This window comes from Leucopleurus acutus (assembly GCF_964270905.1).
Source record: "Leucopleurus acutus genome assembly, chromosome: 4".
Taxonomy (NCBI): Eukaryota; Metazoa; Chordata; class Mammalia; order Artiodactyla; family Delphinidae; genus Leucopleurus; species Leucopleurus acutus.
In genome coordinates, this window is record NC_139146.1 from 36,642,271 (window position 1) to 36,669,681 (window position 27,411).

Sequence of the window (27,411 nt, forward strand, 5' to 3'; positions counted from 1 at the left end):
TATTGCCTATTTGTTCACAGACGTGTTTTCAGCCCATAGAACACTGCCTGGCAGGTGGAAGGTGCTCAATAAATCTCTGCTGGATGGATGAATAGATGGATGGATGGATGGATGGATGGATGGATAGATGGATGGATGGATGGATGGATGGATTGCCAGGTTCTCAGGAAAGATATTGGGCCCTGGAGCTTCACTGGCCTGGGTCTGGATGCTGGCTCTGTCACTTTCTCTGGCACAGGGGTAGCAAACTTTACTTCCTTTAGCCTCCATCATTTCTACAAGGAAAGTACAAGCATGGCCATGGTGCCTCCACAGCCACCTGTGTTTGCTCACTGGGGAAAGGAACTCACATATGGTGAGTACGGACAGGGCACCGGCCCAATGATCTCCCGGGGCACCCACCACCCCCCAGCCGACCCAGCTCCTATCATGAATTAGGATTTGGTTGGGGTCTCTTTCCCCGATTAGACGGCAAACTCCATAAGGCAAGGGAATGTCAGATTTGGGTCTGGGCTCCCAGGGCTTAACATATACTAAATAGTCTGAATAATGATAACAGCAACAATAATAATATCAGTTACCAGTCTGATGCATCTACACTTAACTTTACGTTACGTACTTTCCATAGTTACATCATGAAATCCTCACAAACAATCTACTAAGGCAGATTGCATAACCGTTAATCCCATTTCTCAGATGAGGACGCTGTCGGGTCCCGTGGTTTGACCTTCATTCACCATGCTGGGCAGTTTAAGTGTATTACGTTGGCTAATGGGGTTTGCCTAAGTTCACCCAGCCTCTAAGTGGAAGACACCCAAATCATCCCACGCTGAAGCCCACACTTCATCGAGACCCATTTCTGGCAAGCCCGATTGCCCATTTTCTTCTCCAAGGCCACCCATGAGGCCAATCCCATGAGTCTCCAGCATTGGCCTTTCCACTGGTTCCGTGGCCCTTATCATGGCATTCAAGACCCTGGTACTTTGGCTTGTTTCGTCTCTCCCTCTCACCTCCTCTTGTTCTACAAGCTATAAAAAAATGGGAGTGCTAGGGTCTCCCAGCCCACCATGCTGCGTCACTCCTCTATGCCTTTGCTCGGACTAAAATGACCTTTCCTTATCCTCGCCTGGCAGGTGAGCTCTGAGCACACCCTGAGACTTTGACTCCTCAGATGGTCCCATTCTGGGGAATCCATCTTGACAGGGACCTGCTTAAATCCAGGCCTGCACAGCTCTCTGCCCCACAGATGTTGAGCCCCTTTGGCCCCGGAGAGCATGACTCACCCCTGTGCCCCAGTGCCTAACTCTGAGCCTCACACCTCTGAAACACTGTATTTGCTGAAAGAACACTCAGCTCTTCATTTCACCTCAGATGAATAAACTCTGAAGCCCCGGGAGGCTGCTGGAACATTTCTGACTTCTAATTTGGCACGTTTCAGAGAGTTTTTTTTTTTTTCTCTGTTGGTGAATTCCATCTGCTCTTTTAATGAATGAAAATTCAGTACTATGCAAATATTTCTTCTGGGATCATCCTTCGTGAGCAACCTTTGGGAGCTTACTCATCAGCCCGTTCCCTGAATCCATGTTTGGAACATTCTGGGAACTTGTTACTGGGCCTTTGAACTGAACAGCTCAAGTGAACGAAATCAACAAACCTGCCACTTGATAGCAGGAATTTATAGCCCTGGGAACTGCAGGATGTGACCTGAATAAGAGAGTTTCCCTCTCACCCCCATTTTCCCCACCAACCTCCCACTGCTTGGCACTGCCAACCCCTACCGTCTCTGAAAATATATCCATTTGGTCAATCAGCTGTGCTCTCTAAATCCCATAAAAATCTCTCCTGTGCATTCGTTCACTAATTCAGGACTGAAGCTCCTTTAATTAGAAGGACACTTCTAGGATTCAGAAGCCCTGAATCCTAGGTACAGCTGGGACAATACACTTTTTTCTTGTCTGAGAAATGTGACTTTCTGATACAAGAACTCAGACAGCTTGGTACAGTGGCAAAAGCATGGACTTCAAAAGCAATGTAAGTGCCCATCAACAGATGAATGGATAAAGAAGATGTGGTACATATACATGATGGAATACTATTCAGCCATAAAAACAAATGAAATAATGCCATTTGCAGCAACATGGATGGACCTAGAGATTGTCATACTGAGTGAAGTTAGCCAGACAAATATCACGTGATATCACTTATACATGAAATCTAAAAAAATGATACAAATGAAGTTATTCACAAAACAGAAGTAGACTCACAGACATAGAAAACAAACTATGGTTACCAAAGGGGGGGGGGAAGGGATAAGTTAGGAGTTTGGGATTAAGATATACACGCTACTACATATAAAATAGATAACCAACAAGGACCTATTATATAGTACAGGGGACTCTCCTCAATATCTTGTAATAACCTATAATGGAAGAGAATGTAAAAGAAGAATATATATATTTATACATATACATATACACACGTATATATAAAATGAATCACTTTGCTGTACACCTGAAACTAACCCAATGACTGTGAATCAACTCTATTTCAAGAAAAATTTTTTAAAAAAGCATGGACTCTATTTCAAGAAAAAATTTTTAAAAAAGCCCAAATAGACATGGCTTCAAATTCTGGCTCCATCACTTGCTAGCTGTGTGACTCTGGGCAGGTTAGCTAACCTCTATGGGCCTCAGGTTACTCATATATAAAATGAAAGAGATGTAGAATTCTCATGTGGATCTTCTGGGGAGTAAATGTAATGACAGACATCTGGTAGGGTCAAAATACATGTTGGTTTTCTTCTCCTTTTTGACAGTGGGGCCTCTGGGTCAATCTTGGTCTGCTTTCCCAGAGGCTGAGAGCCAGGACAGAGCTGCGTCAGAGATGAGTGGGAAGCCAGGGCATGAGGCTGAGGTAGCCCAGGAAAGTCTGCTATGAACAGTGGCAAAGCAGGGGCAGAAAGGTCAGGGTTGGGAGAACATTGTCTTGAATTTCTCCAGTGGTCCAGAATCTACTTTCCTAGAGATCAATTTGCTTTTTGGAAATAGCCTCAAGGCAGTGGGAACTAATTTATAGGATTATAGAGGTGGCTCCAACTGGGAGATTCTTCTCGTATGTCACCTCTCTCCTCCATCCTCCCTCTGGAGATGATGACTCCTCCGGCCTCTACCTGCCCCTTCTGGCAAAATGCTCCTGGGCTTAGAATTGGTGTTCTTCTCTCCTGTGTCCTCCCTGGGGGATCCTGTCACTGCCGTGGCTTTGCTGCATCTCCGTGCCGGTAACTCCCCATGCACAGATGGAGTTCACATCACTCTCCAGTTGCTTGGAGTACATCTGAATGTCTTGAAGTACATCTGAATGTCTTGAAGTTCCTACAGACCTCACTTTCAAATTCATCCTTCCCACCGTCCCCCACACCTGCTCCTCCTGCGGTGTTCCCTGCACAGTGATCATCACTGTAATCCCCTCTACTGCTTGATTCAGAGGCCTGGAGGCAGCCTTATCCCCTCCTTCACTGCCATTCTCCACCTCCATGTCTGATCTCTGTTGAATCTTAAAGCAAGGACCTCCTTGGATAGAACTGCCCCAGCTCTGGATCCTTCTGGAATGGGATTTCAGAAAGGTCGTCAACAGTGAAAGCCTTATTAAGGTCTGTATTCAGCATCCCAAGGGGATTCTGTGAAATGGACAGACCCACTCATTGTATACCCTCTGGTGTTCACACTGACTTGGGTCTGCTCTCACCACCAAGGTCAACTTGGGTAGGTCCCCCGACCTCTCTCAGCCCATTTCCTCAACTCTAAAATGGGAATAAATAATTGCACCTACTTTATGTTTGTGAGGATTAAATAAGGTTATGGATGGAATGCCTGGCACATACATAGTAAATACTAAAAAAGTATTGTTTTTACCATTATTTATTGCCAAACTTCATTTATGTAATCTATTTAGTAAGTTAAAGATGAAGGACACAAGGAGTCCATTCTGGGGAGACGATGACATAGTTTTTGAATCTCCACAATCCACCTATAAACAATGGCAGAGCAGATAAAGAGCTAAACCAAAAACCATGGGCAATATTTACTACAAAGCTAAGTTGTCCCCCCAGACCCCAAACTATAAGCAGGTGGGAACAAACCAGCAACAGTGACAAGCCCTCCATGGCAGTGATTTCTGTACAGAAGGAAACAAAGAAAATAATAACACAGCCTATGATGGACCAGAGCACAGGGGACTTCAAAATAGTGAGCAGACATTGACTGGGAGGCACAGCTGACAAGTCTGAGAATAGCAGATGAAACTGGGAGGGACTTGTCCAGACCCATCTCAGGTGAGTGAAAAGGGCCCTTGGTAAGTTTTGCAGGAGCTGGAGAGTCTGGGACACAAAATCGCTTTAATCAATCCAGCCAGAGCTCCCATCTAGGAAAGATCCCAGGGAGAAACTGTTGGGAATGAAATCAAAACTGAGCAGGAAGGGGGCCCCTCAGACCAAAGAAAGAGGCGGTCCAGATGGAAGTGGGCAAGGAAATCCCAGGTAGCAAGCTGCCTTGGGATGTGACATGTCACTTAAACAACAGAAGAGGCAAGTCTGTTAGAAAAGCTACCCTGAGCCACACCATCTTATAAAGGTTCAGGAAAACTAATATTACGTGAAAATGAGCAACAGAAAAGTATCAAAGTCAAATTCCACGTCAAGTTATAAGAGAAAGGAGAATAAAGAGCAGAACAACATTGTACAAGGAAAGCACCTCAGAAAAGACAGTGTGGTGGATTGTTTCATAAATGGCTCCCCAATGAATCAGGCTGCCTGGTATCCATGAGCAGTGCAGTTCCCTCCCATGTGGTCCCTGGTCTTCATCATGTGACTTGCTTTGTCCAGTTGGACATCAGGAAATGTGAAGCAAGCAGAGCCTTGATAGGCACGTGGGAGTTGGGTTCTCCTTCTTGAAACCGCTGCCACCATGTGAGCAAGCTCTCTCTAGTCCCCTTGATATGAAAGACCACCCAGAGAGAGGGGCCCATTTATCTCAGCTGTCCTGGCTGACCCAGCAGCTGAATGAGTGACCACAACAAAAACCAGCAGAAGAACCACTCAATCAAGTGGCAGATAAAAAGGAACGAAACTGAGTTATTTGTAGTGAGGTGGATGGACCTAGAGACAGTCATACAGAGTGAAGTAAGTCAGAAAGAGAAGAACAAATACTGTATGCTAACACATATATACGGAATCTAAAAAAAAAAATGGTTCTGATGAACCTAGGGGCAAGATGGGAATAAAGATGGAGATCTACTAGAGAATGGACTTGCAGATACAGGGAGGGGGAAGGGTAAGCTGGGACAAAGTGAGAGAGTGGCATGGACATATATACACTACCAAAAGTAAAATAGATAGCTAGTGAGAGGCAGCCGCAAAGCACAGGGAGATCAGCTCGGTGCTTTGTGACCACCTAGAGGGGTGGGATAGGAAGGGTGGGAGGGAGGGAGATGCAAGAGGGAAGAGATATGGGGACATATGTATATGTGTGACTGATTCACCTTGTTATAAAGCAGAGGCTGACACACCATTGTAAAGCAATTATACTCCAATAAAGATGTTAAAAAAAATCAAGTGGCAGAATTGTGATAATACAATTGTTACCGTTCTAAGCCACTAGGTTTTGACATGGTTTGTCATATAACAATTGACAACTAATATAGACATTAAGGATTAATAACTAATATAGACATTTAAAAATTATGCAAGACATGAAAGAACACATAAATTATAATTTAAATACTCATAAATCTGGCAAAAGATCTCAGGAAAAAAAATAGAAACAAAGGGAAATTATTTCAGAAATAAATACTTCACTAGAAAGTACACAAAGCAAATAAACACAACAGAGAATGCTTTAAAGTAAAGAGAAAGAAAAAAAATGAGAAAAAATTTAAACATAGGACGAAAGAGATAAGAAAGATTTGAAAATGGCAAATATTGAAGACTGACAAAGAAGACCCAACATTCAGACAATAGGCATCCTTAACAAAGAAAAAGTAAAGGAAAAGAATGTGTACTAAAAAAAATGACATTTCCATGAAAAGTCCTAAAGAAAAACCAACCTGAAGCCACATTGCAAGAGCACTGTGTACCTGAGAATATAGATCCAAAATGACCAACGCCAAAATCGTATTCTGGCAACACTACTGGACTTTAAGGAAAAAGAAGAGTTTGTTGTTTACTTGTTTGTTTGTTTTTCCCTAAGCTGGAGCCAACCTTTCTGGCTGAGTAGGAGTTCTCTAGAAAACACAGGAGGAGATGGTCTTCCTGGCAGGGGAGACAGCTTAGGTAAGGGCCAAAGGTGTGACAGAGCACGGCACATACTGGGCATGGTTTGGGGTCTGGTGAGGGGATGGGAGGTGGGTGAGGGAGGGGTGAGATGAAGCAGGAGAGGAATGCTGAGGCCTGCGGGGATCTGGAATACTCACCCATGTAGGGTTTGGTCCCGGCCATGGAGGAAGCCTTTTCTGTGCCTTTCACGACCGTCGCTATGTTGAAGTCTGTGATGTGAACATGTCCTGGAGATAGAGAATCAGAGACCACAGTTAGCAAGAGCTGCAGGCAGCTGGGTTATTTCCTTGTCTGATTTAAAGTTGTGGTCTGCAAAGCGGTGGGTGGGGCAGGAAGAAAATATTAGAACTTTTATTTACATTAGTATTTTTAACTGATACTTTAGAAGTGCCTATTTTGGGCAGCATCATTTACAGTAGCCAAGCTATGGAAACAACCTAAGTGTCCATCAGCAGTCAAATGGATCAAGGTGTGGTATGTGTATACAGTGGAATTTATTCAGCCCTGAGAAAGAAGGACATCCTGCCATTTGGGACAATAAGGATGGATCTTGAGGGCATTATGTTAAGTGAGAAGTCAGACAGAGAAGGACAAATACTGCATGGTCTCACTTGTATGTGGAATCTAAAAAAAAAAGTCAAACTCATAGAAACAGAGAGTAGAAAAGTGGTTGCTAGGGGTTGGGGGAGGGGGAAATAGGGAAAGGCTGGTAAAAGGATACAAACCTTCAGCTCTAAGAAGAATAAGGTTTGAGGATAATGCAAAACATGGTGACTATAGTTGATAACACTGTATTGTATAATTAAGATTTGCTAAGATAGTAGAACTCAAATATACTCATCCTCCAAAAACAGATACATATACATATATAAATATGTGAGGTGAAAAAAAAGTCTATTTTATACGCAGGTTTTATAATGTGAATTTTGGTGGTACATGCATATTAGTTATAAATAAACAAATATGTTGAAGACATAATGAAATTTTTATGGATTAAAGTTTAGCAGCACTGGTCCAGAGAGTGAAAGCTCCTGATAAATAAATGAGACCGGAGAGTCCAGACTCCCTCTCTCAGGAAAACAGTGGGTTGGGGGAGGGTGCATGGAGAGAGGATTCTCATGCCCTGAAGACACCCTTGTTCTGCTGTCTGTCTGCTCTGGTCAGCGGGGGCCTTAGTACTGTACCTGATGAATTGAGTAGGGAGGGGGCTTGGGGGTTGAGACCACCTTCCATCCAGCCTAAAGTAACGACAGCAGATGGGACGTGGGTGTTGAAGAACCCTGAGAGGGAAGGAAGAGGGACAGAAAAGGAAGGAGACAAGGAGATGTGGGGATAAAGGGGAAAAGAAAGAAAGTGACAGAAAGAGGGTGAGAGGTGAGAAGGAGGAAAATCCAAAATAGTGAGTACTGGCTCTCTGGGGATTTGGAACATAAAATAAAACTAGCTCTGTCCATCAATGGATGAAAGGATAGAGAAGAGGTACAATGGGTGTAGATATACAATGGGATAGTACTCAGCCATAAAAAAGAATGAAATTTTGCCATTTGCAGCAACATGGATGGACTTGGAGGGCATTATGCTAAATGAAGTCAGACAGAGAAAGACAAAAACGTTATGATATCACTAATATGTGGGACCTAAAAAATACAACAAGCTAGTGAACAAAACAAAAAAGCAGCCGACTCACAGATGTAGAGAGTAAACTAGTGGTCACCAGCGGGGAGAGGGAAGGGGTAGGGGATAAAAAAAAGGGTTATTATGGGATTATAGGAAATCATGTGTGTGAAACTTTTGAAAACTGTAAAGCACTACAGAATTTTAAAAACACATAAAATAAAATAAAACCAGCTCTGAGACGCTTGAATACCTGATATAAATGCAATCACATTTCTTTCTGTTTGTCATCACATCATTTTGTGAAAATGGTTGGATTTTCACCAAATCTGAGAGCTGTGTTTGGGATGGTGGGGCTTAAATACATAGGTGGGTGGCATACACAAAATTGGGACATTGGGAGAGCCTGGAGGGCACCTCCAAGAGATGGACAGACCCCCCCACTAGAGCAGGTGCAAAGAGGCCTGCTGAGAGGTTCATGGGAGAGGCGTGCCTGATGTGATCAGCCACGGTGGACGGAAAAAGCACCAGTGGTGTCACATGCAAATCCCAAATCTCAGGCTCAACAGCCAGCACCGATGTGTGACTAAGCTGCTCTGCCAGGCGCTCTGTCCAGTGCCCCCGGGTGAGATGCAGCAGGAGGTACTCAGTGATGATCTGTAGTACCCTTCAGCTGCTTGTGGATGAAGCTTAGGTCACCCAGCCAGGCCTTTGCTGGGAACCCTTTCTGGCCAGACACACAGTGTCCCCACCCAGGTAGCATCTCTAGAACATATCCAGTCTGCTCCAGCCTCTGGGGCTCGGATGAGCATCCCTCCCATTCAGCCATCCGTGGTCCTATCTGCAGAGTAGTTGGGTGGACAGACTCTGAGACAGGCTGCCTTGGTTTGGGTCTCAGCTTTGTTGTGACCCGCTGCGTGACCTTGGGCAAATAATCTCCCTGAGCCTTGGTTTTCTCATCTGTAAAATGCGGATGATGATAACAAAATATCCATCTCAGAGGGCTGTTGGGAGAAGTCAGGGAGTTAATACATATGAAATGGTTAGAGCATACTGACACACATGAAGTAGGGAATTTCGTATAAGCATTTACTCTTAGCAGTACTGTCCTGCCAAGGTGTGGCTCCAATCCCCTCTCCAGCTAGGGCCAGTCCACTCCTGCATCCTCTTTTGCCTCAATTCTAATACTAACAAACAAGTAAGTTCACAGTCCTGTTTTCCACTGTGAGGTATGTGAAAGTAGGTGGACGTCTGAGTCATTTCTGCACCCCACACCTGAACAGTTCCAAGCATAGTAGCACTGCTGGGAGGGAATTCTGGAATCTTCAAATATAGTTTTTATTTGGTTTTCTTTCATTTCTCCTCCTCTTAAAATTTTTTAATATTCGCATTATGAAAGTAAAGCCAGCTCATTATAATAAATCACAGAATACAAACATGTGTTTGAATCTCTCCTTTCCCTGCCATATAACCACTCTGATTCATACAGCTTCTCCATTATTTCTCCCTTCACTTATGCAGACGTATACCCACATACGTTAGGACTTTGGCTTTGTTCTTACAATAAAGAGCTCAATACTCCACGTGTCATTCTAAGAGTCACTTTTGCATTTAACCATGTATTGTGGACATATTTCCAAATCAATATATGTAGGTCTACCTATGAGATCCACAGTCCCTACCTCCATTCGAAATCCATTGTTTTGTTTTGTTTTGTTGTTTTGTAATTCATTTAGTGATAAAATCTGACCTGGAAGTCCTCTTCATAGTTTTTTAAATTTATTTTAAAAAATAAATTTATTTATTTTATTTTATTAATTTTTGCTGCGTTGGGTCTTCGTTGCTGTGCATGGGCTTTCTCTAGTTGTGGCGAGCGGTGGCTTCTCTTGTTGTGGAGCACGGGCTCTAGGCACGTGGGCTTCAGTAGTTGCAGCGGGTGGGCTCAGTAGTTGTGGCACGCGGGATCTAGAGTGCAGGCTCAGTAGTTGTGGCGCATGGGCTTAGTTGCTCCACGGCATGTGGGATCTTCCTGGACGAGGGCTCGAACCTGTGTCCCCTGCATCAGCAGGCAGATTCTTAACCACTGCGCCACCAGGGAAGCCCTTCATAGTTTTATTTATTCTACTTAGGGTGAAAAGTCATGTTTTGCTACAGAAATATTTATATATTTGATTACGAGATGTTCTCCAAGCCTTGCTACATAGTATACAGTACTATGTATATAACAATATACAGCATATATTTTAAAATATTATTATATGTTATGTTAGACACTATTTTCATATTATTATATATATTATTTAATACAAGTATATATATTTAAGTCTGAAAATATCTGAGTTATGAAACCATATCTGGCTCCAGTAATTTCAGATAAGAAATTGTGGACCTGTATTTGCAGAGTATTCCATATATGGTTATACCATATTTTATTCAACAATTCTCCTATTATGGCACTCAGGTTGTTTCCAGTTTTGTTTGCTTAATTGTTTGTCTTGTTCTTATAAAATATGCAGCAGTAGTATTCTTGAACTTATCTTTACATATTGCTACTTTTATTTTGACTAGATAAATTCCCAGAAGTGGAAACGTGTAGTTAAAGGGTATGCATTTTATGTTCCCAAAACTTACAATTTATGGTACTATAAACAGAATATGAGTGTGTATTTCTCTGCACTTTTACTAGCACTCACTGTTATCAATAATTTTACTTATTGGCTATTATCAGATGATGAGAAATGTTATTTCAGTGCTGATGCGGCTGCATAGTTTTCATGTGACCAGTATCCCTGTGAACTGCCTATCTAGAATATTGGTCAATTTTCAGTCAGAGCTCCTTGACTATTCAATACATTTACCCTCTTCTCTGGTCCATCTACTGCAAATATCTTCTTCTAGATTATTGCTTTTCTTTTGACTTTATAGTATCTCTTCCATATGAAAGTTTAAAGAATTCAAACAATATATTTTTATAGTTTTATTATTTTTATAGTTTCTGAGTATTATTTTTCTTATAACTTTCCAGTTTCCAGAAACCTATTCTACCCCCAAGATTTTACATATTCCTCAATATTTTCTTATAATACACATATATATAATTTATATTTTGTATCAATATTTAAATCTCCCAACCATATGGATTATATTTTTCTATATGGTATGATATAGTTTCTGATTTTATTTCTTCCAAAGAGATAGCTCTTTGTTTCAACATTTCTTGAAAATTTCATCCTTTCCCAGTAACTTGTAATGTGACCTTCATTTTACATCAAGTCACACATATATGTGGATTTGCATATGGATTCTCTCTTCTGTTGTACTGACCTATTGTTTATTGCTGGACCAGAACTATACTCATTTCATTACAATAGATTTGTAGCCCATTGTAAAATTAGATGAGAGTGGTCACCCTCATGATTGTTTCTTTTCCATGTTTTCTTGGAAACATAGAAAAGAATATTTATTCTCAAATGTTTATTTTTGGAGATGAATTAGGAGATACTCCCATTAAGATTTTGATAGGAATTACACTAAGTTATGCATTCATGTGAGAAGTGTGGACATGTAATCCACCCAAGGTCATGCTCTGTCTTTCATTCAGCTTTATTCCTTCAGTGTATGTTTAGTGTTCTCTTCATTTAGACCTTGTAACTCCCTGGATAAATTTATTCCTAGATATTATATAGTTTTGGTCACTATTCTGAATGAAAATATTTTCCTTTTCTTTTTATACTTAGTTGTTTTTAGCACAATAAAAAGCTCTTAAGTTTTGCTTATTTATCTCCTATTTGGCTACTCTATTAATCATCCATAGTATAAGATATTATCTGCCAATATCCCATCTCCCCTTCTAGGTAGTAATAGAATTTTTAACTGAGTTCATGCTCACCCAGTTAAAGACTATATTTCCCAGACTCCCTTGCAGCTGGCTGTGGTCATGTGACAAGGTTCTGACCAATGGGATATGAACAGAATGATATTTGCAACTTTCAGGATAGTTCCTTAAAGGGAATGAGAATTCCCTCCTTCCCTCCACTACCCCCCAATTCTGTCACCTGTTATGTGGACTTGGGGGGTTATTTTGGGCCACACAGATGAGGGGCAACAAAGTAGAAGCAGCTTGGGTCACAGTAAATGTCAATGGAGGAGAGATTAGACTTTTACCAAAGAGAAAACTACTTCTGTTTCGTTAAAAAATTTTTGTGAGTCTTTGAAAAGCAATTATGTCTCTCTTAAATTTCACAACCCGCTATTAATTTTGATAATTTTTCTAGTGAGCCTTTTGGTGTTTCTAGGCATAGAAGCACATCATCTGCATACAATGATGGTGTCCTTTCCCTGGTTGAAGGGCTTAGAGCACTGTGGTTAAGAACACAGTCTTTAGAGTCAGATTGCTCAAGAACAAACAGCTGTGCTCCTGTGTGGGACATCTGCTGTTTGTGGCCACTCACATCCCCTTATCTCAGCAATTACTCATCCCTGCACATCTGGCTGTGGAATGGGGCATGTGGCTCCAGCTGCAGCCAGCCAGGCTAACCTCACCCTTTGGCTCTAAGAGTTGGCTCAGGGTTGGGCATATGAACCAATTGGGGCCAATGAAAACTGGGGAGATGATTTTCTAGGGATTCAGGAAATGAAGAGTTTTCTTTCTTTTTTTTCAGGAGCTACCTAAAGAGATATTCTCTGCCTTTGGCCAGTGTAATGTGGGGATATAACCACCCCCCTGACCCCCCAGGAACTGTAGAAGCCATTGGCTTCCACAAAGAAAGACAAGCTAAAGATGAAGCCTATCCTTGGAGAAGGTAGGGCTGCAAGGGTGGCAGAGAAATGGTGCCAAAGCCTGAGCGAACCCTGCCTGAAGCCACATTCCACTGGGCTTCAGTTATACAAGCTAAAAAAAAACCTCTATTGTTTAGGACTCTTTGAGTTGGGCTCCCTGTTCTTTGCCACACACTGCTGGTGTCCTAATTGATGCAGACACTTACCATGAGATTTGGGCAGGTTATTCCACTCTATAAGCCTCTGATTCTTCTAATACTAATAAGTACCTTGTAGGGTAGTTGTAAGCATTAAACAGGGTAGATAGGGACTGAGAATGTGACCTTTGAGCAAAGACCCAAAGAAGAGAGGCAGCAAGCCATTGGACTTCTGGGGGAGGAGTGTGATGGCAGAGGGAATGGGCAGCACAAAGGCCCTGCAAGGGACCAGCGAGGGGGCCAGAGAGAGAAAGTGGGAAAGGGGCTCAGATGGCTTTTACTCCAAGTGAGAGGGTTTTGAGAAAGAGAGATACAATCCAACTCACTTTAGAATCACTTTGGCTTGTGTATGGATTGTAGGGGTAATAGTCAAAGCAGGGAAACTGATAAAGAGGGAGAAAAACAATGTATCCCCCATCTATTTAAGCTGCTGTCGTTTAGGGTTGCATAACTGGTACATAATTGGTGCTGAAGCGCATTTAATCCGTAAGTACTCTTATCAGGGGGGTATGGCTACCCTGTTTTTTACAGAAGAGTAGCCTGAAGCTCCAGAGACCAGTGACTCATCCACGGTCAGCAGCTGATACGCGGGAAGCTGTTTGTCTCCAGCCTCTTCCGGGGCGGGCATTTCCCTCCGCCCCACGCTGCCCCCTTCAGAGCTGAGTCTCACAGCCCAGCCCTTACTTCCTTCCGGCCCTCTGGGGTGGAGGATCTGGGGCAGCTCTGAGGCCGACCAGTCTACAGGGAATTCACGTCCAACAGGAGCGCCAGACAGCAGAATTCCACTTCTGGTTTCTGTACCGTGTGAGTTGATGAGCTGTAACTTCCTGGTGTGTCTCCTTTAACAGTTGAGTCAAGATGTGGGAAAGTGAAAATTAGTGCCTTATGAGGTCTCCGAGTTCCTTCTAAGGAGGATGGAAATTTACTACAAAATGTGCAAATATGGACTGACTTTTCAGCTATTTGTTTTCTGTAAATTAAAAACATTCAAAATTCAGGGAGAGAAGGAGCCCAGGATACTGTGTGAGATCTGTTAGTACAAGTTTTAATGAGAGAATCAATAATCAATAATCATCCTCCCAGCCCTGTTTATGAATCCTGAACTCCAGCCCTGCTTCTCTCCGTTCTCTGAACTCATGGAAATTCATCACACCTCCAAGACTCTGACACCATTTGGAATGCTTTTTCCTCCCCTCTGCCTCGCAGATTTCCATTCATTCTTCAAAACCTGGCTGGAGAGTTATATTACTGCTGGATGCACATCTAACCTTTGCTTGCTTGCTTCCACTAACAGGAGACTCACTACCATGAGGGGTGTGTGTGTCTTAGTTGGCGTGGGCTGCTAAAACAGATTACCACAGACTGAGTGGTATAAACAGCAAGCATTTATTCTTCACAGTCCTGGAAGCCGGAAGTCCAAGATCAGGGTGCCAGCATGGTAGGGTTCTTGGTGAAGGTCTTCTTCCTAGTTTACATGACAGCTTTCTTGCTGTATCCTCACATGGTGGAGAGAGAGAGAGCTCTGGTCCCTTCATCCCCTTATAGGGCACGAATCCCATCATGGGGGCTCCAACCCTATGACTTCTTCCAAACCCAATTACTTCCTGAAGGCCTCAACTCCAAGTACCATCACACTGGGGATTAAGGCTTCAACATGAATTTTGGTGGAGATACATTTAATCCATGGCAGACTGACTAGTTTAGGCTTCTCCTCTGGGCCCCGACCTGTACCTCCACAGTCCCCTCCATTGTCATTCCCATGCTAGCATTCACCATGTTGTATCTGTCACTTTGTCCATCTCCTTGAGGCCAGGAATCCTCCCTCATTCATTTCTATGTCCCCAGTACCTTAGCACTGGCCTGACCTGGAAAAGGTACTTATCAAGTGTTTGTTGACTAGCTGATCGACTGACCAAATAAAAGACTGAATGAAGGAAATATGGTAGGCAATCCTATCACCTTTCTTCATTCTTTATTTCTTAAGGCTATCATGGTATTTACAGGAGTTGACAACACTCCATTTCAATTTTTGACTTTTAAAACTGTAGCAACGTCACTTTTTCAGCTGGACCTCAGCTGATGGGACTCAGCCACCCTCTCCACGGTTTTTGTAATCACTGGTGCCATTGTCAGGATTGGCACCACGAAGACCTGTAACTTGGGCTATTTTCCGAGTACAAAAGTACTTGACATCCATGTGACTTGGAAAAATTCTCACTCATTTCTTCATTCACTTAGCAATCATTTAATGAGCACCTCCTACCTGTGCATATGGGTGGAGGGGGCTTGGAACTGCAGACACTAAGGATGTGCCAGTTACCTGTGTCATGGAACTGGGGGATGGGATGATGGAGATTACACGGGGCTAAAGTCCCATCCACAGTCCCCTCATTGCGGTATAACTGGCAATGCAGAGAATCTTCTCAGTATTACCAGTAACAGGGACTCCTACTTTGAAGACTGATTCCTGCATCTTCCCTGTATATTCCAGGAGAAAACATCCAAAGCCTTCCTGAATTTTGCTGACTTTTCATCTGTTTCGTCTGCAGCTACATTGCACAAGTGTCTATTCCTGCTCCACCATGCCACCCCCTTCCCTTCTCCCCTTTCAGCCCCTGTAATGAAATAACCCCAAACCCGCGTGGGTATTTACCAAATGAGTGAGGGCAGTGCAGTGCTCTCACTGGGACCGACAAGGCCACAGTCCAGGAAAAGATGGGGTCTGCTTGGGAGGGGATAGTCAACCGAACGTCAGGCTTTGTTTCCTGCAGAGTGAGTTCTCTCTAGATCTATCCTCAGGAAGCCAAGATTGGATTCGTGGCTGTGAATTCCTGGGAGTGAGTGCTAAGGTTGTGCCCACCAGAGGGCACTAGATTGGGAGTTAGGCTGACAGGGGGTCCATATGTAAGAGATGATCTCCTCCTACATTATTTTCTGCCTTGTTTCCCTGGAATTTGGAGTAAAGCCTCGTGGGAACATCTATCCCCACCTTAGCTGGTTTACAGGGTCTACATCATGCCTAAGCCAGAGGTCACAGTGGTGCTGCTGAAAAGACACAGCTGGATGCCCAAGAGGATGAGAACCTTGCTGTAGACTCAACTGCCCCGCCCATGACAGGCTCACATGCTCACTGCTAATAATATCTGTACTTCCAAGATGTCAGTGTGATGCTACCCTGGCTGTGATACTTCTCTCAGGATCACACATCCTGGGCACTGTTTCCTGTTGCCTTCATGGAGATGACAGTGAATGTACTGCAGGACAGTGGCAGAAAGAGGGAGGGGGTGAGGAGAGGGAAAAGGAAGGAAGGGAGGAAGAAGAAGAGAAAGATAGAAAGAAACCAAATCAAATTCCAAGGCACCAGCTTATCCAGTCTTCATGTGGCTTTACCTCAACCAAAGATGGACTCTGTTTCGGGGCACACCTTTGCCTGATGTAGAATGAATGACCCTCTGATTTTCTTCTGTTCTATTTGATTTGACCTCCTCCCCTATCTTGGACATGGGATGGGAAAGAAGGACTTTCAAAACAATCTGTGTGGGACTTCCCTGGTTGTCCAGTGTCCCCCTTCCAATGCAGGGGATGCTGGTTTGATCCCTGGTCAGGGAACTAAGATCCTACAGGCCGCAGGGCAACTAAGCCCGCGTGCGCCTCAACTACTGAACTCGCGGGCCTCCACTAGAGAGCCCGTGTGCTGCAAACCACAGGGCCCACGTGCTCTGGACCCCACGCACCACAGCTACAGAGCCCACACACCCTGGAGCCTGTGCACCACAACTAGAGAAGAGAAAACCCGCATGCCACAACCAGAAGCCCGCGCACCACAATGAAGATCCTGCGTGCCGCAACTAAGACCGACACAGCCAAAACTAAATAAAATAAATAAATAGTAAATAAATAAATCTTCAAAAAACCAAAAAAATCTGTGTGCTCCCTGCTCCCCCTGTGCGGGGGTGAACAAGCAATAGCAGGGTACAAGAAATGCAACACGTGTGGGATTTCTTGAGCTCCTAGGCTGAGATACGGGGGAACTCCCACCCAAGACGAGTTTCAACGCCTTCCCCCGGGATATATTGTGATTTCGTAAAACCCGCCCAACCTTCACACCCTATTTGATATGATGCTGCTTGGAAACCGTCTCCCCCAAGGCTTTTGAGAGGGCTCAACAGTTCTGAGTTTCTTTCCCCTTTTCTCTACTTCTGTGGCTTTTAATGTTAAGTCACGAGATTTTGGGTTAATTAGTTACTACAGCATAGCCATGGCTCCCTGATCAATCATTTCCCTTCCATGTCTCTGTGTTGGCATGTAATTTTATGCAATCATACTAATCACAGTGAATTAGGTTTACAGGGAGGTTTTTATAAACTTTCTCAGCCATGATTTGCTCTTTGCAATGACTGAGAGGCACGGGGATAGAGACTATATTTTGATACCTAGCATCCTTTTCCACTCCATTCTTTCCTGCCTCCTGTATTATAAGGACCAGAAAGAGAGAAAAACCACATGTCCTGACCCTCTTGCAGCTAGGGTTCTGGACAAGATTGAGCTTCTGCCTTTCAAATGCACTCAGGCAAGGTTTGGAAGCAGAAAGGAAGCAGAAGGAGAATGCCATTTGAAGTCTGGAGTTACACCGTCTCAAGTCAAAGAAGTATGCGTGTCTCCAAACCAGAAGCTGGCAGACAGACATGACACACACCCTTCCCTGTCACCTCAGAGGGAGCACAGCCCTGCGGACACCTTGACCTCGGGTTCCTAGTCTCCAGGACTGAGAGACAATACATCTCTGCTGTTTATTGCCTCTCAATCTGTGGGACTTTGTTCCAGCACCCCTAGGAAACTAATACAGGGGGCTATTTATTGGGGGTCCTCAGAGATTCCTGCTCTGGGTCTTCAGGACTTTAAGACATCACACTGTGCTAGACACTTCCACTCCCAGCAGTCTTCAGAAAGAATCTCATCACCAACCTCCCAAGGACTCCAGGCTAGCTTTAAGCCACACTCCTAAGCTCTATCCTTAAACTCGGCTAGAATAATGACACGCACTGTTGGCCCCTCTGACTTAGCAGAAACACCTCTGCCCACCCCCCCAGTTTGCCTGGGTGGCTTTTCCCGCTTCCATCTCAGCTGCTCCAATCCCTGCATCTGAGGCTTCAGAATCAACACGCGCCTGATTTGTTAATTTCCTGGAGTCTCGTGAGGGGGATGTCACAGCACATACAGTGTTTTGACAAGTGATAAGGGGGTGTTGCTGCTGGCCACTGCCGTTTTGGGGAACACTTGCCGACAAATATGTCAGCAACAGATGGAGAGGAAATTCTTTGAAATAAGTCCAGTGAATGAGTGCTCTGAAATAGAGCCTGTTAATAGAAAATTAGAAGTGAAGTCCGCAGATTAGGAGACAATTGCCATTGAAAAGATAGTTTGTTATTCACAGTTCCTAAGAGGACGGGTCACATCACACCATGTGGGTCCCCCCAGGGAAGTACTAGCGTTAGTCATGAGACAGAGGAAGAAGGGAGGAAATGTGGCCAAGAGCCTTTCTGGTGGTTTCTGTGGGAAGGAACAGGCAAGGCAGGGCAAGCAGGCTTAGGACTGGCTCGTCTGAATGATTTCAGGGGTTCTGGGGCACAGGAGCTGTCCCTGGCTGTCTGGATCCTGGCACTGGGGTGTTTAGGGATACAGTGAGAAAACAGATTCACTCTGCTGGCACGGCTGCTGTGTCACCTGTTACTAAACGTCCAGGTGAGGTTTCTGATCCCCAAGCGCCCATCCCGAGGTCCCTGAGGAAAGAATGAGTTCTACGCCTCACAGCCTGCTGTCCTCTGGCCAGTGGAGCTTTCTCCTTTGCCCTCTGGAATGCTCTGCTCCCAAATGCTCTGGTGCCCACACTCTGGAGGGAGGATCAAGAAAGCCCTCCCTCCCCCCCCCCCCCCCAGCTTCACTGCCCTTCTGCTCCGGCACAGCCTCACCCCTGCCCGTCCCAGCACTGACCCTGCTGGGTCAGAATCACCTGTTTACTTTTCTGTCCCTCCCTCAGCCCTGGCTACACCTTAAAGCTACCACCTGGTAGCTTTAACCCCACGTTCACCCCCCCACACACCCCGCCCAGCACTTTCTCCTGCGAGATGAGTCAAATGAGTGCCTCTGCGGGTGGGACCTTGGCATCGGCACCTTTTACGGTTCCTGGGTGACATGCAGCCGTGGCTGAGAAGCGCCACCCTAGACCACGATGTCCTCGGCCACAGGGGGTCTGTGTCCTTGGGTCGCCTGTCACAACACCTGGCTTATGGCAGGTCTGCAAAAGTGAAGGAATTACTTTCTTGCATACAGAAGAGGACAGAGCTACAGTTGTCCCTCAGTATCTGCAGGGGATTGGTTCCAGGACCCCCACTGATACCCAAATCTTTGGATGCTCAAGTCCAAATCATGTATAAAATGGTGTACAATTTACATATAACCTGGGCACACCCTTCCATATACTTTTTTTTTTTTTACTTATCAATACCTTGTACAATGTAAATGCTATGTAAATAGTTGTAAGTACAATGCGTATGTTATGTAAATAGTTGTCAGCTAGCAGCAAATTCAAGTTTTGCTTTTTGGAACTTTCCGGAGTTTTTTTCCTGAATGTTTGTCATCTGAGGTTGGTTCAATTCGAGAATGTGAAACCCCAGATAAGAAAGCTGACAGTATATGGTCAGTACATTTTGACCAAGGGTCCTCAGTAGACACTCAGGGCAAAACGCAGGCACTGCCCTTCTGTCTCTGACTCCCGGCTCTTTGCTCATTTGGGGGAAAGTCAAGCTCCCACGTGTTAAAGACCAGCCTCCCACCTGCCCATCTGCTGGATGACTGCATTAATCTCCGCAGTTCCTCCTCCTCTGTATCCTTCCTTTCGCCATGTCATTTGGCAGTGCTCAACCCCGACCCGGTTGGGTCTTGTGAGTTGCTTTGCCCACTGGGATGGCAGCAAATGTGATGCAGGTGGTGGCTTAAGGGACTGGGCTTTCCCTGCCTCTGTTTCTGCTATGGCCATGCGAGGTCACACAGGGCTGGCCCGCCAGAAGGTGAGCCATGAGGAGCTGGGCCGAGTTGCCCAGTCAATGAGCCAAGGTCACGGTGTACCAGCTGGCAGCCAGGCGACCCCCAGACATGGGAGTGAGCACAGCCAACGTCACCGTAGCTGCCTGGCTGACCCTGCAGGACCTCAGTCTTAGGAGCAGGCCCTGCCTACGAGAGCGTAACTCCACAGGCCTGTGAGCTAACTGGATGCTTCTTGTTTATGCCATTAAATTCATGTGGTTATTCATCACCCAGCATTATTGTACCAACAGAAGATGAATGCAATCCCTTCCCCTTCCCTCTACAGTTTTAAATTCCCCATTTCCTAGAGCACTTTGTCCTCAGCCCTAAAGCACTCTCAACTCTTCCTCTCACACTGTGTTATGATGCTGCATCCTCCTTCAACTTCATTTGACCTCCAGGTACGGTCTCCCTCTGCTTTTGCTGCTAGCCAAGAGACCCCAAATCTCAGAGTAGAATTAGCGCCCATTCTAGGAGATAAGACCAGCCTGCAAGATCAGGAAGCAGAGCAGACACCGGGGGAGCAGAGACGCTTCTGTGAGAGCCTTGGATTTTGTATAACCAGCAGATCTTGAACATTTTGAATAAAATATGAATGCATTTATTTAATTATGCTTATGACTCACTGTAAACACAGCAGCCAACTTGTTCTCTGAGAAAACACTTAATGAGATCAATCAGCAAACTCTTTAAATAGAAATAGTTATCTGTTTTGTAAGCTGTTTTTTTTTTTAATGCATTTAACAACAGGGTAAGGAGATCTAATGTACAGCATGGTGACAGTAGTTAATAATACTGTGGTGTGTGGTTGAAATTTGCTAAGAGGGTAGATCTTAAATGTTCTCACCACTCACACAATAAGAACGGAACCTTAAGAGGTGCTGGATACGTTCATTACCTTGTGTTGTTAATTTCACAATGTATCTGTGTATTAAATCATCATGTTGTACACCTTTAAAAAATCACATTGTACAACCACAACATATACAGTTTTTATTTGCCAATCACACCTCAATAAAGCTGGAGGGGGAAAAAGGCAACAATGACTAAGTAAGAAAAAAAGAAAGAAAAGCTGATGAGCATTTATCTCCTGTCATAAATCAGGGGAAGGAAAAACATAGCCACAGTCTCCTCTCTTGTCCTTCTCTCCTAGGGGAGAAGATTTGTGTTTTTTGAGAATCTTCTGCTCCTGATTTTCCTTCTGCACTGCCCAAAAAGGCACTCACTGGATGCTAAAGCTGATGGAGGGGAGGGCATCAGCCATTCACATCTTAGTATGAAATAGTGTTCAGTGCTCTGTCTCGACAGCAAGCTTGATGAAAAAGGAGCTTAGAGAAGAGACAGGAGGGTTCGAATCCTTGGGGAGTGTGTGGGATGCTGCAAAGCCAGAGGGCAGAGGTCAGGACACTGTGTAAGGCATGCGGGAGGTGGGGAAGGATGGGGAGATCTGGGAGGAAAGTGGGAAAGGGCTGAGGGGGAGAGGTGAGGACGAGCACAGAAGGGGAGGTAGGAAGGGATGGACGGAGATCCAGGAGCCCAGGAACGAGGGAACCCGGAGAAGGCTGTGTGAGCTCTGACCCGAGGCTGTAGCATCGGGCAGGAACTACGGCGTCAGGCAGGCCCTGGTTAACCCCACAGGCTTGCTGAGTCTCATTTCATCCTAGAGGAAACGGCTGAATTATTCCTACTGCTTGGCGTTCCTGCCTTGATTTTGCTTCTGGAAAGCTGCCCAGGGCCTGAAAGGTCTTTGTCCAAAAGCCTCTCTCAAGTCTCTAGGCTGGGGCCGTGAGGATCCCAGCCAGAACCCTGCCCTCCACACCCCTGGTTTCCAGGACAGCCCTGCCAGGGGTGCTGCGTCACCCAGCCTGTGCCTCTTCTCCTTCCACCTCACCTGCTTCTGTGATCTGAGCAGAGAAGGGACAGGGGAGGCTGAGAGTTATAAGCTAATACAAGCCCTCCCGAGCACCTTTATGTCCTGGTGCTGGGACAGTGGCTCATCCTCCCCATCTTGTCTTAGACCTCTGCCACCCTGCAAGGCGGTATTACTTGTTTTGCAACTTGCCTGAAGACACACAGCTAGTTGGGGGACCAGCTGAGACCCAGGTCTGGGGTTCCTGCCCTTTAGATACAAACTGGGGACCTTGATTTGCAGCCTCAGCTCTGCTCAGTTTCCCCCCGGCAACCTAAGGTCATCCTTGACCTTCCATTCGGGAGCACAGGGATTTCACCTCTCTGCCCCAAAGCACTTGGGCTGGTTTCAGCCTCTGGCAGGAGACTGGAGCCCAGATGGTCCCATCCACCACTCCCACTCTGTCTCCCAGTACCAAGGGGTTTATACAACGAGGCAGGATTCCCTGAGACACACTGGTGACACACACAAGTCCTAGAGGGGCTTCGGGCTGGAGACACAGCCGCAGCCTGCGGGAGGGAGTGGGGGAGGTAGGTCAGAGGAGCCATGTAGATGAGGCGGCAGACTCATCCCTGAAAGATTCAGCAGCACAGCAGAAAAATCCCTGTCTGCTCGCTCTAGCCCACAGCCCCGAAAGCCCTTGGGAGATGAGTTCCTGAAGCAACATCGGGGAATTTAGTCTCCAAGACTGCCATGATGGTTGGCTGCAAAGCTGCCTTTGGCGTGGACTGTAGTAGACTGTCAGTCATTGCTGGGCTGTGCCCTGGACTTGTCCTGACTTGACTGGGCACCACATCCCTGGGACTGACTCAGAACACAGAGGCCCAGGTTCTCTAAACAGGACAGGGTCTAGCCTCTGATGCTTACCAAGTCCCCCAGGGGATTCCGATAAGACCAGAGTTGGAGAGCCGCTGACATGGAGCCTTCTCCATGGACCTGCAGTGTCAGCCTCAACTGGGAGCTGTTATAAATGCAGAATCCCAGGTCCACCTCACTCCACTGAATCAGTTTAAGAAGATGCGCACACTCCGTACACACATAAAAGCTTGAGAAGCCTGGATGAGGGAAGGCTTAGAGGATTACTGATTACTGATTTCTAGTTTGCCAAGCACACCCTATCGCATTTGATCCCCATGACAATCTGGAAGGTGGGTATCATTTTCCCCATTTTACTGAAGATGACATTGAGGCTTAGAGAGGTGAGTGACATTTCTGAAGCCCCAGGTTCACAGGTCAGAGAGCAGGGCTGGGAGGCTCAGAGCTTTCCAACCTTGTATCCCATTCCCATTTCTGCTCTGTTGTCCTCACACCAGGACGTGAATGGTGATGTCTTTAGATATGAAACCATCAAATACATTGGACTTAACTCACCGCAGCAGGACACAGACCAGAAATTTACACAGCTGTTCATTCACCAGGATTGAAACAAAAGAAGGCTTTCTAGTCAACCCTAAAATCCAACTCACCAGGACCAGGACCAAATTCCCAGAGCCTCAAAGTTCCCACTGAAATAGTCTCTAGAAAGCGTTCATAACAGGCTTACCGTGTTCATCCAGCAGTATGTTGTCTGGCTTGATGTCTCTGTAAGAGAAAACAAAGAAGCTGAAAATGTGATTTCTGGAGCCTACGGAGGAGCACGTGACAAACATGACAACTGGGGATAAATGCCTGACAACACCTAGAGTGCTCGTCTCTCCCCCGGCATGAGGGCTCAGACAGGGAGCAGAAGAGTGATTGTTATGATAGTGGAGCCCCGTGTTCTTGCTTCCTTCCCTTTCCTTTTCCTGGAACTGCAAGTGGATTATTGTGTGAATAGTTTTCTCCTCAATATTCTTAACGATTTCTGGCCTCTTGAGGCCCAGGAATGACTGCTCACTGAGCACAGGGTCTCTACTGGTGAGTACAGACACTTACCCTTCCTGATGGAATTTAGCCCTCCCACCTTGCTAGGTACTAAACCTCCCAGGTGTAATGGTCTCTGCTCTATAGACCTGGGAACTGAGGCTCTGGGAGGTTCAGTAACTTGTCCTCGTCATCCTTGTCCACAGCCTCTGCCAGTTTTTGTACAATCTCAGAAGATTTGACATTTATTATAAAGAAGTGAATGGGGCTTGAATTTCTAAAATCTGTGATTTTTACATGGAGCTCTGGAAAGTGTATGCACGTTCATGATGACTAAATCAGGGTTGAAGATGTCAATTCAGTTTCTTAAAAGATCACACCCAGCAATCAGCTGGTTTTTGTATAGTCTGTGAGCTAAGAAGGCCTTTTACACTTTTAAAAGATTGTAAAAAACAAAACAAGACACACACACACACACACATGCACAAAGCAAAAATGAAAAATGTACAACACAGACTGATGTGACCCTCAAAGCCTAAAATATTTATTATCTGGTCCTTCAGAAGTTTGCTGATCCCTTTTGCACACAGCGGGCCATGTGCAGCGAAATCTCGGCTGGGGAGTTTCTGGAAAATTCTGCTCTATGTCATCATTAGAGCAAAGGGCTCCCAACTCCAAGCTGTGCTTTTCAAAGGCAGGGGTTTTGCTTTCTTCACTTCTGCACCCCTAGCATGGCGTCTGTCACCAGCGGACACAGTCAAAGAAAAACCAGGACAGTAGTTAAAGCAGTAAAGACAGATTTTATTCAGTTGCAATCACCAAAGGGGAAAAGACACCTCAGCATAGAACTGGGCTCAATTCTGAACACAAGGGGGACAAGTGGGGATTTGTAGCCGAGGAGCAGGTGGGGATCGGTGGATGGAAAGTTACTAAGAGGAGACATCAGAGGTGAGAGGGGTTCAGGATTCCTGCTGATGGCAGGCCAGGGGGATCAAACCCCCCGGGGGATGAGCAACCTGATCAGAAGATGATCAAGTCGGGAGGATGGGGGATTCTGGCTAAACCAACTTAGCAGGTTCTTGCTAAGACCGGACGATGCAGAGACAACGCAGAAGTACAAAAGACAAAGTTGGGTTTCAGAAGAACTCATCAGAAGACGCTGAGTGGAGTTTTAGGGGGAAAAGAACCTTTGTCAATGCACAGGAAACACGGAAGAATGAATGTGAGAGAAACACAGCCTTGGAGAAACTCAGTGGACAGCTTCAGCTCTGATTTACCCATCATTAACATGCATACACTTTCCAAAGCTTTGTATTAAAGCCATGGGTTTTAGAAATGCAAGCCCCACTCACTCATTTAGAGTAAATGTCAAATCTTTTGAGACTAATGACAGCTTTCTTCGAAATAAAAAGTGATTGCCCCTGAGTTTATCAAATAGCAATTCTACCTGAAAACACACCATGGTTATTTGTAACAGTATGCGGTAATGCCTACGGCTTTGGGGGAGAAAGATACACTCATACCATAGCTTTAAATTTTCATTTGCATTGTGACTTGTGAATACTGATGAGCATTAAGCCAGTGGAACCCCAGCTGCCAAGTTCACAGACACAGGCCCCTGGTGAACAGAGATTGGTCGTTAGGGGAGTCCCCGGGGGAGGATGAACTAGAGAGCTCACACAATTAAAACAAAAGACGGAAGACCTGGAGTCAAGTGTTTGTGGCTCAAATCAGCAAACACTTGGCCCCTGTCTAGGGCCTCTCCCAGGAGGGTTTCTCCAGAAAAGGTGAGAGAAGGGAAAATAAATACTTGTCAAGAATGAAAACACAGCAGCAAATATTCAAGAGCATTTCTTTCCTGTTGCAGAGCACAGGCTCCGGACGCGCAGGCTCAGTGGCCATGGCTCACGGGCCCAGCCGCTCCACGGCATGTGGGATCCTCCCGGACCGGGGCACGAACCCGCGTCCCCTGCATCGGCAGGCGGACTCTCAACCACTGTGCCTCCAGGGAAGCCCAAGAGCATCCTTTCTTTAAGGTGTCACTAGAACTGCGATGACCTTGTTTGGGGTGTGCGGATTTCAGAGGAGCTGGCCGTGGACCAAGACCATGAGCCCAAAAGGCCTGCAAGGTCCTTGGCCTGAGCTGCTGCCTCCGCTGATGCTGAAATTGCCCTGTTTTGGGGTTTTCTGCCCACCCTGCTCCTTTTCTTCCTCCTTCATCCCTCACTCCCTCCTCTGACTTCTTCCTTTTCCTTCCAGGGCATTCCCGGGATAGCCCTCAAATGCTTCTTCCTGGCAGGTCTGGGCAGAGAGCTGGGGACACAGTCCCTCCCCTCTGGAAGCTCAGAATCAGTGGAAGAGGGAGACACGCAGGTGGGGTGGCACAGAAGCCACGGTGCAGGGAGACTGCTCTGGAGCCTGGGGGAGATGGAACTGGGGCAGCTGGAGAGGGAACGGCCGGCCAGGGAATCACACGGACCAGTGGGGACCAGGGTGTCAGAGCCAAGAAAAGATGGGGCAGTGGTGGCCAACCGAAGGAGAGGTGACCTTGTGCAGTAGGGTGAAGAGTGTCCCCCCAGAATTCACATCTACTTAGGACCCCAGAAAGTGATATTTTGAAACAGGGCCTTTGCAGGTTCAAGGAAAGATGAAATCATCCTGGATTTGGGGGTCCTAATGCCTGCCGTCTTAGAAAAGAGATGGAGGTTTGGACACAGACACAAAGCAGAGAAGAGGCCATGTCAAGACAGGGGCAGAGACCACAAGCCAAGGAGAACCAGGACCCCCGAAGCTGGAAGAGGAAGGAAAGGATTCTCCCCTGGAGCCTCTGGGGAAGGCTGACCCCACTGGCACCTTAATTTCAGTCCTGGCCAGAACCGTGAGGTCACGAATTTGCGTTTTTTTTTAAGCCACCAATTCTGTGATAATTTGCTGTAGCAGCCCACAGGAGGCTACACATCTGGCAGAGAAGAAAGAGAGCTAATGAAGGAAGTGGGTACATGTCAAGTGGCAGCCAGCTTCCCCCACTGACCACGGTGTGACCTTGGATAGGCCCACCATCCATCAGAGCCCACATTCTGAAAGGCCTCCATTCATGGCCTCTCATATCATGAGGACCAAACAGGGGCACAGATATCAGTGGCTTGGTAAACTAGACCCCATGGCTCCAAGGAAAGAGGGTGTCCTGCCCAGGCTAATCCTGTTTGGGAGCAGACTGTCTGACACCCCGGCGCCTCTCCTGCTATCGGGGTGACCTCCCTGTGCCTCGGCTTCCTAAATGTCTGACATATGCCTCTGTGTCAGCTCTTAGCACGGAGGGGAGTCAATGGTCCTCAAGCATCTTGGGGGCATCCCTTCCATGGTCACTGGGGCTGCAACAGTGAACAAGGCAGACCCAGCAAATGGAACTCGCTTCTAGAAGCCTGACAGGGGTGAATAAGTGACATGACCCCAAGTTGAGACAAGTGCTCTGAAGAGAACAAATCAGGGTCTAGAAAAGAGACCTGCTTTTGGTAGGTGGCCAGGGAAGGACTTTCGGAAGACGTGACATTAGGTTGACATGTGAATGACAAGAAACAGTCAGTTAGACACAACCTGGGAACAAGCTCTCATCTTGCAGATGAGTCCATGGAAAGCTGGGAGGGTGAATGGTTTAACCT

General features: G+C 45.9%; 1 protein-coding gene across 1 annotated transcript in view; it reads right to left on the reverse strand.

Moving 5' to 3' along the window:
- Positions 1 to 27,411, reverse strand: part of STK32B (serine/threonine kinase 32B) — a 354,328-nt gene that overhangs the window by 50,061 nt on the left and 276,856 nt on the right. The window contains exons 5-6 of the mRNA XM_082838226.1: positions 23,454 to 23,491; positions 6,466 to 6,555 (exon numbers count right to left, since the gene is read on the reverse strand). Coding sequence (XP_082694352.1) covers positions 6,466 to 6,555; positions 23,454 to 23,491 — 128 coding nt within the window. The remainder of the gene's footprint in view (positions 1 to 6,465; positions 6,556 to 23,453; positions 23,492 to 27,411) is intronic.